Source organism: Oryzias latipes, chromosome 18, assembly GCF_002234675.1.
Source record: "Oryzias latipes chromosome 18, ASM223467v1".
Lineage (NCBI taxonomy): Eukaryota > Metazoa > Chordata > Actinopteri > Beloniformes > Adrianichthyidae > Oryzias > Oryzias latipes.
The window spans coordinates 1,412,380-1,432,086 of NC_019876.2; the positions used below are offsets into that span (position 1 = coordinate 1,412,380).

General features: G+C 43.2%; 3 protein-coding genes across 3 annotated transcripts; 2 read left to right on the plus strand and 1 right to left on the minus strand.

Moving 5' to 3' along the window:
* The first annotated feature begins 3,465 nt into the window (after positions 1-3,465).
* fga (fibrinogen alpha chain) lies at positions 3,466-9,564 on the plus strand. The gene is made up of 9 exons (XM_011487182.2): positions 3,466-3,501; positions 3,581-3,758; positions 3,911-4,015; positions 5,058-5,241; positions 5,324-5,469; positions 5,553-5,651; positions 5,728-5,880; positions 7,384-7,996; positions 8,602-9,564. The coding sequence occupies exons 1-9, from the start codon at positions 3,491-3,493 to the stop codon at positions 9,309-9,311; spliced, it is 2,199 nt and encodes a 732-aa protein (XP_011485484.2). The 5' UTR covers positions 3,466-3,490; the 3' UTR covers positions 9,312-9,564.
* A 539-nt stretch (positions 9,565-10,103) lies between these two features.
* Positions 10,104-14,014, plus strand: LOC101172532 (fibrinogen alpha chain). The gene is made up of 4 exons (XM_004079550.4): positions 10,104-10,308; positions 11,606-11,789; positions 11,858-12,003; positions 12,619-14,014. Exons 2-4 carry the CDS (start codon positions 11,732-11,734, stop codon positions 12,943-12,945), a joined length of 531 nt encoding a protein of 176 aa, XP_004079598.1. The 5' UTR covers positions 10,104-10,308; positions 11,606-11,731; the 3' UTR covers positions 12,946-14,014.
* An 80-nt stretch (positions 14,015-14,094) lies between these two features.
* On the minus strand, positions 14,095-18,924 carry fgb (fibrinogen beta chain). The gene is made up of 13 exons (XM_004079551.4): positions 18,790-18,924; positions 18,246-18,278; positions 18,059-18,162; positions 16,887-16,989; positions 16,673-16,741; positions 16,468-16,582; positions 16,284-16,390; positions 16,069-16,183; positions 15,861-15,980; positions 15,663-15,785; positions 15,474-15,568; positions 15,089-15,279; positions 14,095-14,629 (listed from the first exon to the last, which is right to left on the minus strand). The coding sequence occupies exons 1-13, from the start codon at positions 18,877-18,879 to the stop codon at positions 14,398-14,400; spliced, it is 1,497 nt and encodes a 498-aa protein (XP_004079599.1). The 5' UTR covers positions 18,880-18,924; the 3' UTR covers positions 14,095-14,397.
* Positions 18,925-19,707: the final 783 nt, after the last annotated feature.

The window sequence follows — 19,707 nt, forward strand, 5'->3', positions numbered from 1 at the left end:
AGATTGCTCCACTGAAACACAGAGTTGAAGTCCTAACCATTTACCGGCTCTGTGTTTGGTTTAGAGACGTTGCCACGGTAACGTAATCTTAGTTTTCTTCTTCTGAAGAAGAACTTTTGTCTTCAGAAGTTCCTCAGCTTTAGCCTTTTGCTTTGCAGGGAGTTTAAATGATCCACGTGAAGTTCAGAGGTGGGTGGCGGCCGCCATGTGGGTGTCGTTGTGGTGTATTGTGGGGGAGGCCTGTGGTCATTTGGTCTTTTAAATGAGCGAGTTTTCTTCAAAGGGGGGCGGACAAACGTCAGCCGCAGAAGAAGCACCTCTTCTCTAATTGAGCCTCTGGAGGTCGGCTCCATCGGCCTAAATGGGATTCAGCAGTTTGGTATTCTGCCTGCCATGCAGATGATTTATTAAAGGTAACATTCTTTGACTGAAGTGCAGATGCTGTGGATAAAGAGGATCCGGAGGTTTGAGTCCGTGGACCCGCGTCCTGCCACTTTTTCACCAACGATCTCAGAAGCTGAGCGGCTCTGCTTGTCCGACATTGTTGTAACTTTCCATTTTGGGGAAATGAAAGTGAAATCCAGGTTCAGTGCTCTGTACGTTAAGTAAAGAGAACCTGATACAAGCCGCTGAAAACCGACTCCATTAGCATTTAGACTGGTTCCGCCGCTGTAGAAGACTTCTTTTGTGTGAAAGCTCGCGGGAACATCAGGCCTGAATGTCGTCTGCCTGCTCTGGCGGCGGCAGAGACGGATACGCTTTTGTTTGGATGGAAAATATATATTTGTGCCGCATCGGCAAAAGAAGGCGAAACGATGTGGACGCCCAACAGACCCGACGAGAAGGTCAGAGAAATAATACGGCTGATAGAAACCATCAGGAAAAAAACGCTGAACCATTCAAATCAAAAGAATTATTGTTTCTAAGAAATAAAACCATCACTGAAATCAGGACATAATCCATGAATGTGTGGAGAAACAATATGGACTGTGAGCTTCAGGTGTTGTTCAGGTCAGACCAGAGATTGTCAGGTGTCGGGGTGAATTACATTTAATCACAATAACAATAAAGTTGTTAGTAGGCCAATAGTTTGAAGCTGGGGAAACTATGGTGCACTGGGGTTCTGTCCTCTGTTCTCATCTACTTCTACTCTCCTCTATTCTTGATCCTTTAGTTATCATTTAGTCTCCATGCCTCTGTTTTTCCTTACAGAGAAGGAGGATCTAAAGGCAGAGATGCCAGTTTAGTTTAGTTTAGTTTAGTTTCATTTAGTTTAGTTTACTTTATTCTGTTTAGTTTAGTAGCCAGCTGTAGTATTTTACAACTGATTTTAGGTTTTGTACTGATTATCGGTGTGAAGCCCGACTGTGTGGTAATGTTGGGCTGTAAACATTAAATTTAATTGAATCTTACTTTACTGTACAGTCATCTCTTCCTCTCATGTGGTCATGTGACTGGGTTTGTTTAGTGAGTGAAGGAAAAGTCTCCATTGACCTAAACTTTCTCTGGTTGCCATGGTGACAGCTTCCCGGGGGCCCGCACACACGTACTTTGGTCGTCTGTGATCTGCAGTGATTTTCTGCTGATCAGATCACAGTTTTTGTGCCAAACGTCAGGTGTGTCACGTCTCAGAGCAGCACCGTAATGAGATCATTCTGAAAGACCCCCCCCCCCCCAGTTCCACATGCAGCTGACCAAAGCAAATTCTGCAGGAAGACGGTGGCATCTTCAAAGTTCTGTCAGTTCCAGTCACGCTGCGTCCTGCATGAATTAGGGTCAGTAACGGGGTCTTTAAATGGAAAATGACTGAGTTGCTTCATTCAGGCTCACAATATCAGCAAAAGGCACTTCAAAAGGCACTTCAAAAATGTCCCACTTCAAAGGAGAATCATCAAAGGACGGGGGGAGGGGGGTGTTGGCCCGTCTGCGTAATGACAGTCGGAGTTTTTGTCCTGCGCAGCCGGAGGATGAGTGGATGTCAGCGGCTGGAGAGGGCGGAGCAATTCTTTGTGCTCCAGACGATGTTCAGGAAATCAACATCATTTAACTCCGCCCCTTAGAGCCCCCCCGTCCTGCGTCTCCACCTCGATCCAGAGGACCTGGATCAGGTGTGTTCGGTCCAAAGACTGTAGGCAGTGCTCACAGCCTGCACTGAGGTCAGGGACTGGACCCCCGAGTGTAGAACTGCCCACCTCGGGGGTGGAAAGCCATCGTCTGCCTCCACCTGGTGGTGGGATCAGGCACACGCAGGGCAAATGTCACAGTTTAGAGGCATTTTATCACACAACATGTCAACTGTCAACAATGGTGAGAAACGCCAACACAAGAATGACACAATCATTTAAACCACAACAAAAGACAAACAGAGAAAAAAAATGACTTTAGATTCATTTGTAACCCTTGTGCTATCCTATGGGGTCAAGATGACTTTTAACGTGTTCTCCCTACCATGACAAAGGTGGATAAAGGTGGAAAGATTTAATGTAATCCATGGACACCAGTGAAGATCACAAATCATTGAAGAAAAAAGGTTCAGAGCACTGTCTAGTGGGTCTAGATGACCCAACTCCCAATGTTAAAGTGCCTAGGATACCACAAGGGATAAACCAGAGTTTGCGTGTTTCTTCTGCAAAGCCATGAAGGTCTGCAGTGTTTCTGCAGAGAAATAGTTTATACAAGACGACAAACTCTAACGATGTAGTCCAGAACTAACTAGTGGCCTGGATGTTAAAAACCATTCAGACACCGTGCTCACTATTTTGGTTGTTTTAAACAACAGATATGACGTCACTGATTTCACAAAGTCAAAATCTACAAATTAGGATCATTCAATGTCTTTCATATATTGGAATAAAGCTTTGACATGTCACACCACTCCAACTGTAGGTGGCAGACATGTGCTAGTATTGGGCAGCGCCAGTCCAGCTCGTTCTAGAACCTGTGTTCAGAGCGTTCTTCAATGTGCATCACATGCCTGGTGTCCACGCATCCTTAGACAATCAGAGTGTAGTTAGTGTGGACATCTTACGGGCGTCCGATGACCACCTATTCATCACACTCGGCATTCGCGTGATGTCATTAACGACTAGAGTGTGGTGTACGACACCCACTTTCATTAGCCTTACTGCGCCGTGACAATGACGTCCTTTGAAGTGTATATGAGACTCAAGGGAACTGCTCTGCCCTTAACATGCAGCGGCTCCTCTCTAGGAGGACAAATAATCTGTGTCAAACATAAAAAGGGGGAAAAAAAATGTTTTTAAACTTATTAACTGAGTATTTGTGACAAAGCTTTTGTGACAAAGCTTTTCAGGGGAACCGAGGTGACCTGAGGTCTCTTTAAAAGACTTGAAACATGGCTTTTACTGGCTCAAACGCTCATGTGACCAAAGCTTGACTCTGCAAGTCTCATTCATCGTACAGGATCAGTCACAGGATGAGTCGGTCCTGTTTACCATCAGGGAAAGTTTGCCTTTGGAGGACGTGGAGGATGGGCTGCTGGTAAGCTGTGCGTGTTTGGGTTCACAGATTGTGTACTTTGCCACAGCAGGACAACAAACAGCGACGTATCGATCAGCAGGAGCCGTTGCTCAACTCTGATGCGACCTGACGGCCGGCGGCTCTCTGGTGAGTCACAGCTTTGGTGGAGGCCTTCAAAAGATGTGACTGCAGCTGCGCAGATGCAGTCAGACACAGAAGAGAGAAGGATGAAGCAGCTCGTGGTTCTCACCTGCCTGCTTTGTGTGGCTTTCACACAGGTGAGACACGCCTCTCTGGAGGTTTTAAGTGTTGCTTCTTTTTTGAGGATCCCAGAGAACCTTTAGTTTGAACTATATTTCCGTGAGCTTTGGTCTCTTTCTGACGCAGTGACCAGCCTCTGGTCCTCACAGCCCAGTCTCTGTTGTTTCAGGACACCGTCATCGACCCCAGAGGAGCTCGACCGGTGGAACATGGAACCAGAGACGAGAAATGTGCCACGCAGAAGGAGTGGCCGTTCTGTCTCGACGATGACTGGGTACTCTTCCTCGTTTTACCGCCTATTCATTCAACACACGGTCAGAGTAGCTGAAGTAATGGTCCGGGGGAGGAATGTTGTGGTTTTCCTAAAAACCTCCTCAGAGACTCTTTTCCTTTTCACGATTCCCTTCGAAACGGTCTTTGCAGTACGGAGCGTTCGATGAACTTAGCCGTAACGGATAAACGTTTTCTCAAGAATCGACACACAGCCTCGTCATAACACATGTCACCAGGTTTGACCCCCCCTTCAACCGAAAACACAAAGCAAAGAAGGGAACCACTTCAATAAAAACAGAAAAACAGCTGTGAAAACTTTGGATGCACAAGGAAATTCTGCTAAAACAAACAATTTACTGACGAAAATGTCTTCGTTTAGCGATCGCCTGACATGCTTCCTTCAAAGATACAGATGATTAATGGTCAAGGGCCATTGATAACTGATAATTGCACCCAATAAAAGTATGAATATGGGTGTCCAAATGTCAAACAAAAGCCCCAACATTTACCTTTCTTTAAACACTGTAACCATGTTATATTTTGGAGGAACACGGATGACAATAATCTTTAGCATCTCTATACTTATGTTGGACTTAAACTCATTAAAATGTTTTTGGGGTATAAAAGGTAAAACCTCCTGACTTCTGTAAGGGATTCATGTTTGCTTTAGGTTTTGCTAAACGCTCAGTTCATCGTCCTTTAGGATTCGTGGTCAAGTCTTCAAGGTCATTCTGCTCCTTTCCACACTAAACCATCAGAGACAACCAATGAACGCGCTTCCTCTAATAATGTCATTTCCTGTTTTTTTTTATCTTTCATTCGTAGAGAAAAAAATAAGCAGACAGTCTTTGTCCTGCAGCTTTAAATTGTATATTTTAATGCATCATTTGCAGAGATTTAAATGTCACATTTTTTATTTTGTTTATATTTTTTTTTTTGGGGGGGGGGGGGGGGGTTACTTAAACCCTACAAAAGTTGATTTAAATTCATTTTTCTGTCATTTTCTTGTAGTGTGTTAATTTGACCCCTTTTGTCCACCGTAGGGCCACAAATGTCCTTCCGGCTGCAGGATTCAAGGTCTGATGGATAAATATGACCATGACCTGCTGAAAAGGATCGAGTACATCCGTGACCAGCTGAATCAGCACAAGGGAAAGTATCGCTCTGCCGACCAGGTGTCCAAGCAGACCCACGACTACCTGCGGGAGAAACTCACCGTCGATGCAGGTCAGAGTCAGAAAACCGTCTCTTCTCCTCCTGGATTTGGTGGACAGGAAGTCCCATCGGTTGTGCTATCGTCTCCAAACAGGTCACGACAACAAGTACTTCGAACTGGCCCAGAGTCTGCGTCAGAGAATCACAGAGATCAAAATCAGGATTGACAGACAGATGAAAGTCATGGCCGCCTTGAAGGGGCGAATCAGGGAACAGGTCACGGAAATGCAAAGGCTGGAGGTATGGAGAGAGCGCAACATCTACCTGAACCTAAACCGGTTCATCTGTTGGTGGTGACGTCTGTTGCTGTTGCTCTCTGGCAGGTCGACATCGACATGAAGCTTCGCTCCTGTAAGGGATCCTGTGCAACCTACCATGAGTACCAGGTGGACCAGCAGAGCTACGTCACCCTGGAAAAGCAGGTGGGGACCGCCGCAGTTCCACCACATCAGTGAGAAGACCTGCTTTTGAAGGTCTCTCTGTCTCTCTGTCCATCAGGTAGCCCAGCTGGACTCGCAGACGCCACAGAACATCGAAGCAGCCGGGACGCTCTACGTGATGAAGAGCCGGCCGCTTAAGGACCTGCAGGTGGACAGCATCTACAAATCCAAGGCCGTGCAGGGTCAACAGAAACAGGACCTGTTCAGTGACGTAAGCCACTATTGACCACCCAAAAACACCTATGTGCCATTTTTCTTCAACGCAACAACAAATAGTCACAGGATGAATTTTTGGCTAAAGATGTCTAGGATCAATTTTAGGTCAGTGGGTTGTTCACAATGAACCGATATGAATCGTATCTGCGACCACACATTATGATATAATCCCAAAATGAATCGTCACACCCTATCTTAACCCCCAACACCAGAACTGAAGGTCTAACCCTAACCCTAACCCTAACCCTGATTGTTGATGTTCTTTGAACCACTGGGACTTCAACCATTTACGCAATTAACGTAAACCGAGGAATTCTGACGCTGAGGAAAGCAGCTTTACGTCAACATGCAACACTTTACGATAGCATGCTAGTAGCTTAAAGTGTTGCATATCGGTGCAAAGTGTTTTCTCTGCCTAAAGATCTGTTCAGAATGTTTACATGTACAGAGAGCTCTTAGTCTACAACACTCTGGTCAGATGTTACCGTGGTTCACCTTTCGCTGTCGTTCTGTTTCGCAATTTCTTTGGTGCAACTTTGCGTCTTTTTTACAGGGTATTGTGTTCTTCGTCCTGGTTGGCTGCTGACCTTGTCAATCAGTCTCATCTGTGACATGTCTCCTCTCCAGAGTTCATTCTTTTTTCCTTTTATAATCCTGGACTTTTTTTATGTATGAAAGTTTAAACTTTGAGAGTTGAATATCTTGAATTACCCTAGCTTCTAGCTCTTCAATCACGCACCGCGTAATTCCAAAGAATTAAATATCGACGGAAAGCGTATTTTCTTTGAGTCAGAATCTGTTGGACTTACATTTATTGGATAAATCAATAGAGTTACAGTTTACATTTGGTAGAGTGAGGTTTTTTTATTTTGTAGTAGCAGATGGATTTTCAACACATGACTGAGGGACTTGACATGTGCCAAGAATGAGTCGGGTGTGGTGGAGAGGGAATCTGGTCGATTTTCAAAATAAAACTTCCTTTAGAATCAATTTGGAACAAAAATTGGGAAAAAATGAAGATCATGATGTGTTTACCAACTGTCCCACCAACCGGCCCGTGGCCTGCGCGTTGGGAACCGCTAAATTTAAGATCTCCATCACCTTGCCTTAACAAATTACCATATAAAGTATCAATACTAGAAAATGTTCAACAATTGAAATTACGTTATTCGCGTGAATGGTCAAAGAGTTACTGTAGTTTACGCAAAGATTGTGTGTCTTTTCTTGTCGCAGATGAGTTGAGTTTGATAAGAAAAGTAATTAAAAAAAATCTTTTCGGGATCTTTCCCAAATTGGAACTAATGGAAAACTGTTGGCCCGTCTTTTATCACAAGCATGTACTGGTACATTTCTGAGCAGTTCTGTGGAGATTCTCAGGAAAATAAAAATTGAGGATGGGGTCCAACTGTTTTTACTTTGTGACTTTCCGAAGTCTTTTAAAGTTGAAGTTTAATGTTGACTCCTATTCTGAAGTTTTTACCGCTTTCATTCCTTTCAGATTAAAACGCTTAAGCTTGTCCTGGAGGAGGAAGGCTCCAGCTCGTCTCCCGCAACCGTCTCCAAAGAGCCAGGTACTCCTTTCCCGTCAACATCATCATCATCATCCTCATCATCCTCCTCCAGCTCTGGTTCCTCCAATCCATCAAAGTCCATCACTGAGCTTGGAGGACGTGGCGACACAGACTTTTTCGGTGGAGGGTTAGGAGGGTTTGGCGGTTTCAGTCAGGCGAGTACAGGCAGTGTGACCACCAAAAGTGTCAGTTGCACCACCCATATGAAAAAGGTTGTGGTTCAGACAAAGGCTGGGCCAGTAGAAAGGTACGAGACGGTAACTGAAGGGGGACCAGAGTGCCAAGGGGGAGCTGATCTCACCAAGGGTGGGCTGACTTCCTTGTTCCCCAGTTTGAGCCACACATCGTCCTCCATGTCAACCAAAAGTGGTTTCAGCAGTGGAGCCAAAGGAGGGCTTTTAGGAAATCCGTTTGAGGGCGACCTTGGGAGCGACCTCGGAGCCTTCATGACCGACAACGCAGAGGATGATCTTCCGGATTTCCATGCCCGGAGTCTAGGGAGCACGGTCGTCAACCGGCAGGCCGATTATGTAGGAAAAGGTACCAAAACTACTGACTTGGAGTAAAATCTGCAAAGCCAAGAAAGAAGGAGTCAGCTAGATAGCAAATTTCAGCCTGTTAGCTAGCATTAGCATAAACACCAGACGTTAATGCCATCGTCCCAACTTTTTTGTAGCCTTTAGCATAATTGAGAGCAAAACAAAAGGTGGAAATAAAGAAAATGATGACTTGAAAGCATTTAAACCTTTGGTTGCTTCTTTTACTTTTTTAGCTTTTTTATCAGGGTTGTAGCTACACGCTAACTGTGCCTACCTTTGTTTGCTAACAGCTGAAGTTGCTACTGTGTCATCTGTTGTGCTCCTCGCTAAACAAATTAAATAAAAGAACACAAGTGTTTCTTTGAGTTCACACTGCGTCAGCGTTCTTTACAACAACACAACTTAACCATCTAGCTGACCTAATCAAGCCTTTACTTACGTTCCAATGTCTTCTTATTGTTACGATGGTTCAGTTTGTGAGCACCAGTAGGGCCCTAGAACCTGGTCTTAAAACATGCCTGTAGCCTGATTGTAAATGGGTCTTAAAATGGGGAAAGCTGCTCCACGCTAACTGGCGGTTTGCTGTGTGCCCCTCCTTGTTTACAGATTGTGTTGAAGCCAACCAGAAGCACCTGAAAGGGGAAACAAATGGCCTGTTTAAAATCAAACCCGGCGGCGCTGACTCCACACAGGTGGTGGAGGTTTACTGCCAGCAGGAGGGGGTGATGGGGGGCTGGTTGTTAGTTCAGCAGAGGGAGAGCGGAGCTCTTAGCTTCAACCGCTCCTGGGCCGACTATCGCGGCGGGTTTGGCTCAGTCGATGCTCAGGGCAAGGGCGAGTTCTGGCTGGGCAACGAGAACCTCCACCTGCTGACAAGTCAGGGTGAGACCATCCTAAAAGTGGAGCTGGAGGACTGGGAGGGGGGAAAAGCTAGTGCCGAGTACACGATGAGGGTAGGCTCAGAACAGGAGGGCTTTCCATTGCATGTCTCTGGCTACACAGGAGACGCTGGAGACTCTCTGGCCGCACCAACGTCAGAGAAAGCCTCTGAAGTGACTCACGACGGCATGAAGTTCAGTGCATTTGACAAAGACAACGACAACTGGGGGGAGAACTGTGCCGAGGCGTATGGGGGCGGGTGGTGGTACAACAGCTGCCAGGCGGCTAATTTAAATGGGGTGTACTATAAAGGCGAATATGACCCAGCGACAAACACGCCGTATAAGACCGAGAACGGAGTGGTGTGGTCATCGTTCAAACCCGTCAACTACAGCCTGAAAACCGTTCGCATGCTCATCCGATCCGCCGCTTTTTAACTAAAGAACAGCGCAGAGTCTTAAAAGCAGAAAACCTTAAGTTTCTTTTTGTATTTTGGTAAACAAACGAGTCGAGGTGTTTTTTATTCACCAAAGCGTACTAGGAACCGTCCTCCCACTGTTGACTAGGTTGACAAGGACACTGTTGTTAGCTCTATCCATCCAAAGTTCCTGACCTGATGTTTTCTGGATTACTGAACTCTGTGGATCAATAAATCACCTTTGTTCCATCAATAAAGGTTTGAGAAATCATTCTAGTTGCTCTGGCTGTTTTTTTCCACACACCATGAATTTCACAAGAAATAAAGCCTCAAGAAATGTTCAGTTCTTGTAGTTAATGGAATATTTTTACATTTATCTCTAAATTTTAGTTACCTGTGTTATTCAACTAGGTAAAAGATTCATGTAAAGGTGAATAATGTCAATATATTGTAACATAAATACATTTAAAATAAGCCTAGGTGGACAAGTGACTTTACAGCCACTTTACATAATAACGGAGTTTATCTGCAGGTTAAATTTTGGTCTTATTTCTTATCTCGTCCATTAGTATCATGGTACTTTCCTGTTTGTACATTTTTGTTTCTTCAGTTTAGTTCTTAAAACCAATATAGAATTGTGAAGGTTCTTCATAAGTTCTCTTTACTCCTTATAGGAAAGACTTAAATAAATCTAATAAATTAAACAAAATTCTTCAAAAACAAACCAAAAGCTGCTTCCAAAATCCACCTGATGGGACGTTCAATAAATCAATAAAGAGAAACATCTGAAAGTGGATCTCTGAGGGGTGGACCGGTTCCCGTTGGTGACCTCCGACCCTCGCTGTGGTTTGAACTGGGGCTTAGTTGAAGGTCGCCTGACCTGCTTCTGCTTTCCTGCAGTGTGTTTGAGGCTCAAACAGCAGAGGCAGGACCGCCCCCACATCCTCTGGAACCCCCCCGGTCACGGGTCACCTCAGTGTTCAGCGAAGGCCGTCCTGTGTTCGGATGACGAGTGGGTAAGCAGAGACCCAGAACACTGGGATGTCCCTTTATTTGTGCTTGTGAGTCATTATGTTTATTAACTACAACAAATGACTTCATTTGTGTTCGTTTATTCTGTAGAAAACAAGAAAATATTCTCTATTTGGAATTAAAAATATGGATATATATTTTTTGGAAAGACAAAAGATTTTCCAACAACATTGGAAAAGAAAACTTTTTTTTGAGTGATCCTCACAAAATTCCACACACATGCTGTCAGCTGAAATCTACAACCAGAACCAAAGTTTCATTGACCTTTGCCATCGGAAAGAGGTCGCCATCTTGAGTTTTCAAAACATTTCAGCTTCAGGCCCACCTACAAATTGAAACATCTTCCAGGGATTTCAATCACCTCCTAAGTCTTCGAGCATCATTGGGAAGCTACTCGTGAAAAAAATGGTGAGACTTAGAAGTTGTAGACTTTGAGAAGCCTTTGGGTGGCGAGCTCAAAATATGTTTTCTTTATTGGTCGCAATTTTTTTTTAACCAGATTATTGTCAACATTAAAAATTTGAACTGAATCGGTAGCTCAAGCTGAACAAAACGACATGTCATACAATATTAATGAATTAAGTATGTGGGCGTGGTTAACAAAAAAACGCAGTTGCCAAGCAAATCTAAAAATTAACTTTTGTCGATTCATCTGAAAAATGATGTAGACCTGTTTGTCACACCAAGGAGACCAGAAAATGAAATGGTTGCTATGGAGATAAACCAACAGAAATATTTTTGAAGGTTTGCATGAATCATTCAACAGAACTGGTCACTCTGGATGAATAACAAAAAAAGAGCCTAAAAAGTTGACCTCATAACAACAAGCCTTGGAAAATGCTGCAGCGGCAGCTAAAACAACATCCTGGAGGGATGTTTATAGGATATAACACAAGTGGTGTTGCAAATTATGTTTATTGTTTTTTTTTATTTATCTTCTGCTAAAATTCGGCTAAATCTGGTTTGTATTTATTTGTGAGATAAATGACTAAAGTACGAAATCCTACAATCTCAAATAACGATAGTATCTGTGGAAAATGTTTGCATTGAACTTTGAAAAAATACTTGCTAGCTTTTTTGCTAAATCAATTACGACCACAGATTCCAAAAAGTTCAGACGTAACAAAATATTATCGATCATTATGCAAAAATGGAAGTTCCTCTGGCAAAATGCTGCTTACTTCACCTTTTTATACAGTTTGAAAGAAAGCGTTTCTACGATGAAGGTCACGGCGTTTTTGGTTGGTTGGTGAAATGTCTGGCCCTCTTGTCTCTCCACAGGTTTCTAAATGTCCGTCCGGCTGCAGACTGCAGGGTTTGATTTCTCGACTGGAGACGGACGTGGACAGAAAACTCCAATCCGTGTGTGAAAAAGCAAAAGCGTTAGAGGAAGCCGCAGAGAAGTCAATGATGAAGGTGACGGACGTCTACAACGCCCACCGCAGAGCCCTCGTCCACCGATTCGGTTCGTTGGATCCTTTTGGGTTGAAAAGTGACCAGACTTGTTGAAGTCATGCAGTGTTTTGTGTCCAGTGTCTGAGCAGAAGTTCACGGCTCGTGCCGACATCTTGGCGAAGACGCTAACAGCAGTTCGGGAAAAATCAAAGGTTCTGGATCTAAAAATAAAGGAGTTGAGAAGCAACGTAAAGAAACAGGTGGAGGAACTGTATCGAACTGAGGTGAGCCACAATTTATAGGAAATATGAAACCATTAAGAAATATTTTGTAATTCTAAATACATTTCACATGACCTAAATCATGTTTTGATAAGTTCTGTTTAGTAAAAAATAGATGGAAACCAGATCAGCAATTTTCTGATCTGAGGTCGACCACTCTACCTCTGCACTATGTCAAACTATTAAAACCTTAATCAGTAAACCCTAAATAATGTCTAACAAAATGCATCCTGACGTTAGCAATCCTTAAGTCCACATTGAGTTTTTAACCATGTTTGTTTGGGTTTTTGGCAGAAAAACTGAAGTCAGATCTTCTGGTTCAAGAGTCGAATTAAATATACCAAAAGCTGTGGTCAGAACTTATTCATATTTTGATGAAACATACTATAAAACAACAAACTATGGAAGAAGGTTTGCTTTGTAGCATAGATATCCCAATAGAACCATGAAATTGGGTCAACCTCAATGGTGGAAACCAGAACATTAGTTTAGGTGAATTTTCATTTGGTTATGAAGTTCAAAGGTTGGTCTTCACGGTGGACGTGCGACCCCGCTCCATGTGTCATGGCGGATCACCGCTGCATGTTGTGACGCTGACATCTTCTCTGCGTCCCACAGGTGGACGTTGACATGATGCTGCGGACGTGCAGTGGTTCCTGTCAGTCCAGAACTCCGTTCAGCGTCGATCATCACAGCTACCAGGAGCTTCAAAGCGACTCCATGCTGGAGGCTCTCCATCAGAGGAGCACGGCTTCTCCTCCCCCCAGAGCTGTGAGGCGGATCAAACTGCAGACTCTGGAGAGCAGCCGGAAACCGTCTCAGGACTACAAGTCCATCCCGATGGTGCAGAAAGAACTACTGACCCAGTTTGAGGACATCGATCTGAACCAGTTCTCACTGGAGGAGCAGCTGGAAGAACCTGACGGATGCAATGAGGTGGAATGAAGATCAGAGCAGGTCTGAAACCACCAGAGCAGAAACCTTGTCAGCTGGTCCTGAGAGAACAAAACCTAAGAGGCTTCCAGGCCCCTCTGTTTGTATCTAACCTGACTCCCCTGACCCGTCGGCTCGTCCAGAACATTCCTGCTTCTCCTTAAAATGAAGAGCAGCTGTTGAGTGGAGGATGACACTTGCTGCTCATCCCTTCTTCACCTCGGCATTCCTGCTGTTCAACCTCCCCCTCCAAGAGGACCGGTCATGCAGACACCAACAGCCAGAACTGGAAGACGTCCCCCCATGTAACTTGAAATAAACTTTATTTTTACCTGTGACCCCAGCAGTTATGTTTTTTTCCTCATGTTAATGTTTTTTTGTTTTTGTTGTTTTACAGTTCTGAACACTTTTGGGGTGGGGGGTTAGGGTAAATTGTATCATTTCTGCTTCCGGCCAATGATGTCCGGTACCATCTTGTCAGTGCACCCCCCAAATTAATGCACCTAGGTGCACCTCTCGACCTACCCACATATTGTACCTCATGGACTGTGTAATTGAGTGTATTGTGCTCTTGTGTTAAAATTGTACACAGTGTTGAACATACTACTTTTTTGTAACCATTACCTTTCCCTTCCTTTTGTAGCCCGTCTACACCCACCAAACCGTGAACTGAATGTGTAGATCTGTTGTCTGTCTGATCTGGTCTTGGGTTGAACTCAAACTCAATTTTGTATGAAAGCTGCATACATGACAAAACAATCTGGACTCTTGACGTGTTTCAGATCTACTGTGACATAATCTGTAATATTAAATTCTATTTTGTTTTATTATATGCATTTAGGAACAACTGCTGCAGAAATATGTAACAGTTTCATTGACAAAAACTAACTTTTGTAGTCCTTTGTAGTTTTTAAAACATGTTTTTATACATTATTCTATCTTGTACTATGAATGCAAACTATGAATAGATTCCCACAGAGATAAAATCCAGTCTTTTGAGGTCATTACAGATTTTATGGGGGGGAAAAAAATCATTCTCTTTCTTGAGATCTTTCAATATAAATAAAATGCACTTTATTAATATTCCTCTTATTTTGTTTCTTGCTGTTGATGCAGTGCAGTTTATGGTGCATAATCACTTGGAAAAGATAAATAAGAGAGTATGTTCCACAATATGTTTATTGTGTAGCGTCAGACAGCGTAGTTAACTTGTCCGGATTCACAGTCGTCACACAAACAAGACACGCCAAGTCCACTCATACAAACAGCTGGTCACTTTTTCTATAAAACATTTTATAAAGTTAGTGTCATCTGCAAACATGATTCTTTGGTCGATAAGAATTTTTTCAAACCCTAACTCACATGTGTTTTTGAAGACTTCTAAAATTGTTTTTGTGTCTTTATTTCGTTGCTCAGAAGTAATTTTAGATTTGAGCGTTTCCTGTCTGTGTCAACACTGGACTGTTATCTTGATTCAAAGAAGGGTCTGATCTTCATGCTGATGGCCTTGAGCGAGTACCAGCTGCCCTTCCAGTTCATCCACACCACGCCGTCGTCTGTGCCGTGCTTTGCCATCTGCTTTGTGTAAGCTCCGCCCATATAGTATCGCCCGTTGGGATTGGCTGAGTGACAGCGGTTGTACCACCATCCACCACCATCTTCTCTGGAGCACTGCTTGGAAGGATTACCAGGGTTCCTGTAGATATTTAAAAAACATCAATGACAAAGTTTGAGTATTGAGGTAAAAGAACTTGTTTTGCAAAACATTCACTTTTTCTCCCTGAGTTTGCTAAAATTAACTTTATATTCCTGCATATGTTTTACCTGATTTTTTATTGTATGATTTTATTCTTGCGTTTCGTACCAGTTTTTCTTAACCCCTATCTCACCTTGCTTAACAACACCCAGCTTTAATGATTGTCTTTGTAAGGTCTCTGCAAAGGTTACTGATGAACTGATGAAGTGTTTTTATTCCATTTTGTTCATTTTTTTAAATAAATGTCCCTGACAGGCTCCCTTTTAAATCCTTGTCTCAAAGTATGAAAGCCCTTTTTTATATAAAGTTTGATTTGATTAAAGTCATTGATTGTACTCAACCAGTGAGGTGGGTCATGAATTGCACAGTAACTTTCTAAGTTGTCATAAAGGTACGTACCAGTTGTCATTGTCTCTGTCGTAGGTACTGAACATCATGCCATTGTGAATAGTCATGGTTCGATTTTCCCCAAAGAGCTCCAGGGATCCTTCCAGGAAACAGTTGCCGGCATTACCAGAGTAACCTTCAACGGCCAGTACGTAGTTGGACGTCTCTGACTGGACAGTGAAGCGGCGGTAACTGGCATGGACCTAAAGGTAGACATGAATCCCAGTTAACTGTTAAAAACACATTAGTTCTTGTAAAACAACATCTCAGAGTTTTACTGCATTAAAAACATTCCAGAAAAAGAAACTTAAAAAAAAGGAAGTTCTATCGATTCCTTTATTTGACAAAATAAATCTGAGATCATTAAAAAATGAATTCCAACTTTTTAAGGGCTTACCTTGGTTCCTGTCCAGTCCTCCATTTCAATAAGAACCTCAGTTGGGCCAATCTTGGTTATCTGACTGATGCGCTCGTTGCCCAGCCAGTACTCACCTGTCACATGATGAGAGCAGACGGTATGACAGTCAGCTTTGGACATCAGCAAACGGAAGTTTTGTTAAGACTTTAAAGCTAAATGAAGTCCTACCAGGAATCTCACAGTGACGCTTGGTTGCCGGGAAAGCAATGTTGCCAAAACCACGGCGGTATTCGTCCCAGCGTCGACCGAAATCCACGCTGCCATCAAGCCTGTTCTGGATTAAAAGCCATCCTAGAAAAATGAAGGCACTTGAATATACTATTTACTTGAAAACTGAACCTGGTTGTGGCGGGCGGTGTGTTTCACCTCCATTCTTGGTTGTTTGATCACAGAAGGCCTTGTATGGTGGGTAGAGAGGGTCAGGCTGGATCATATACATTTGGGATTCTGTTCCACCACGGCGGTAGATGTCCTCACACTCCTTACCTGGATCCCAAAGATCCCAAAGAAGGTTTATGTCTGCTCCTTGGCACGTTATTCCAATCCATGAATGTGTTTTGTTGTCTGTACTCACCAGATACCACCGGTATGGGGCACTTGGTAGTACACGGAGTCCTGCACTTGTCCCTCTGGGCTTGAATGGCTGTCTCGAGCTTCTGGATCTTTTGTCTGATCCTGTTCAGAACCCCCTGCAGTCATGACACATCAGAGATTTTTGGTTGGTTTCCGCTTGTCTGCCACTGCTGGACTGAAACCCGGCTCAGACGATGAAATCTAGTTTCTGTTCACCTCAAGCACCCTGATGTTGGATGGGAAAACTGTGTCCACGACTTCCTTGATGTAGGCATGGTTCTCCTCCACTTGATCGGTAAACTGACCCACCACCATGTTGTTGTCTGGAAGCATTAGTGATGGACAGACTGGTTAGTGACGAGTTGTCTGGAACAGCAGATATTTCCATATTTTTTCTCACCGACTACGAGTCTTTGTCGTTCTCTCAGAGAGTCGGACATTCCATTGACATAATCAAAGATCTTGTTTGAGGATTGGGACAATTCATCAACTTCGGGCTTGAGCTCATTAATGACCTAGGAGCAATAATTTAAATCAGATTTGGCACTGAAGTTTATGTTTTGGAATAAAGTTGACACAAATCCTTGTGTTGTTATGGAACTTACCAACTTGACATTTTTTTCTTGCTTTATCAGTGTGGTCTTCAGCTCACAGCCAGTTGGACATAAAACACCCTGGTAGAGAAGAAGAGAGCTTTTTCTTTTTGCAGCTCTTATGAAATGTTTGTTGGTAGACCTAATCACTTCCAACAGAAAGTCTCACACTTGAATGATTGTGTTACCAAACTGGCTTCAGGAACTGGTTTAAATGTTTTCCTACCATCTCTTCAGAGGCATGAGTACATCCTCCAGAATCAGGTTGAGGAACCTTTTCCTGCTTTTTTTGGCCTCCTACAGGGGCCGGGGTAGGCCGTCCACGGTACCTGAACAAGAAGACATTTGCTTAAAACCAAAAAGATTTTGTTGTGTCATTTCTACCTGTAGTGGTGCAGACTTGGAGTTTTAGAAGCTGTACATTGGACTTCCAACCAAACTAGCTGAGGTCACCGATCTGATGAGGCAGAAAAGGGTTTCATTCAAACACACCTGTGTCCCTAAATTTCCTCAACAAATGTCTATACAGCTTTAAACTTTCAGACACATATTGACGACACGTCCCAAACCCAACTTTCACAACTGATTACGTCTTAATAATATTATTATTGATTACTTTTCGGCCAAATAGAGTATTCCTACAATGTAAGGTAGAGTTTTAAGCCATATGAGCCTCATCTGACACACAGAAAAACACAACTCCACCAATGGACCCTAGACAAGAGTGTCAAAAAACTTCCAAAATATTTACATTTGAGTGAGACCTTCACAAAATATCGTAACGATTTGCTTGAGAAAGGCACCAAAAGGTGGTTCTAAAAGGTAAAAAACAAAACAAAAAAAAGATTAAACTGAAAAAACGAATAAAGAACCTCCATCGAAATGACCGCCGGCTCCGGCTCAACCTCTTTGATGTCTGAAACGTTGGCGCTATTTCAAAAATGCAGATCTGCCTCCCTGCAGGTACGCTGGGTTGTTGCGTCACTCTACATACCGTTATCAATTAGGCCTTCAGTTTGAACCAACAGCTAAATGGCCCACCTTTGCTCTTAGCCAATCACCATCATATCTTCACCTTTAAATTCATGAAATGTTGTCTCTCTTTGCATTCTAGGACTCCCCGCCTCAACTCCGTCCCGGAGCGATTGCTTTGGAATGGTCTGATCCCTAACCACAATCAGTATCTAGAATCTGGAGTTTATACATCTATGGTCCCAATTCATCCCAAACACGACAAACCGCCAGAGACTTGATTCATGCACATTTTCCTGTAACACAAATCAACCTTCATCCTCATTGATTTGTTTTCAAGCAAATTCAAACAAAGCACCACCTTAAATGCCAGGGGAAGCTTTTCGATTAAGTTTTCGTAGAACTGTGGAGTTAAGAAAAAACCACCTGCCGCCTCCGGTGATGGGGGGAGGAACATAACGGCTGCTGTACGTTTCCCTGCCTCTGTCGAGTGGCCGATGACCGCGGGCGTCCACGGCCGCTCCATCCACCTACACAGAGAAAATATTAACGTATGAGCTGACACTGAAGACGTCCATAGATTAGCCTTTTGATCAACTCTCCTCAAAATTACCGTCTGATTCTTTGGTTTTGAAGGTTTGTTGTCCTGTGGAGGAGAAAAAAAGAGGCATGAGGGCAGATTTGGCTGCAAATCTTTATTTTTTAACTCTTATGTGACCGCAGTTTGAGTTCTAAAGGGAAATAGCAAACAAACGAGTTATAGGTTCAAACATTTATTTAAAGGGACCATTAATAGATTTAGATTTGCTTTTATTGTCATTGTCCATTGTACAACGAAATTGAAGCATCACCATTTCAATGCAAGAAAAACAAAAATAAAATCTATATTAAATAAATCAGCATGTACAAATATAAACTGAATACATTTCTTCCAAATAAATTGACAAAAAATGTGACAATTGATTCTTTGATTTGTCTTTAAGTTTAATTCAGTCAAAATCGTTTTCGAAACGTTTAAAAGACATTAAAGCATTTTTTAAGAATTCTAATTTTTAGTCTCCCAAAATGTTTTTCCTGCCAATTTTAAATATTTTATCTAATAATTTCCTAAATATTTAGCATCAACGTAAAAAGGAACAGTAAGAAAGACGACGTACTGAATCATAGTCGTCGTACTCCAGCACATCCTGAGCCCAGGCCACGCACAGAAACGCCAGCAGCAGCAGCGCCGTCTTCATCATCTTCATCGTCTGCTTCCTTCCTGACCCTGCCTTCTCCTCTGTGGCCAAAAACGGACGAGATGAGCTTTTATCCTCTGGGTCTGAGTCCCTGCCCCCCCACCCCCAGTCAGATTGATCAGAGCGGGTCGCTGTCCACTGGGACAGTTTGCTCAGCCTGAGTCAGCTCGGTCCGGTCCGTCAGGGAGCAAAGGGTCAAAGTGCAGAGCAGGCAGCGTTCACTGAGAATGGGAGCGACTGAGGAGGGATGTTTAGGCTCCAGAAACTACAGGCAGGGAGGATTAGGTGCAGAAAAAGCTATGTTTACTGGATCACTTTGCTGTTTTTAAAGAATTGAGTTGCTTGTAGATAAAAGAGGAACGCAGGTTTAGAAGCATCTTTTTGTTCACAAACGTGTGGGAAAGTACAAAGACGTGATACGGAGTTAGTGAGGTGGTCTTTTTTGTCTTTTTTCCCCAAAGCGTCTTCATCCAGCTGACATAAAGGAGAATACAACTCAAACAGGAACATTTCTGACTCATCTGACCTCAGTCCCAAACATGAAATGTTTGCTCAAAGAAGCCCCGTCAGGAAAAGAGAGAACATTTGTCCTAAAAGGTCAAATGAGGATAAACATGCAGGGAAATGTTCAAACTGTCTCAAACTATGGCAGTTTCATGTCCAGCTGTTCTATAAGATAACACCACCATCCTGTTCTTCATCAGTATCTTCCTCATCTCCAGTGGAGAACTCTGTGGGAGTCGTTTAGATCCAGGCAGACTGCTGTGTTGGAGATTGTTTATTGGGATTTTAACAGCTGTTTGCTAAATTCATAAAGCAAATGTTATCAGTGTTGGA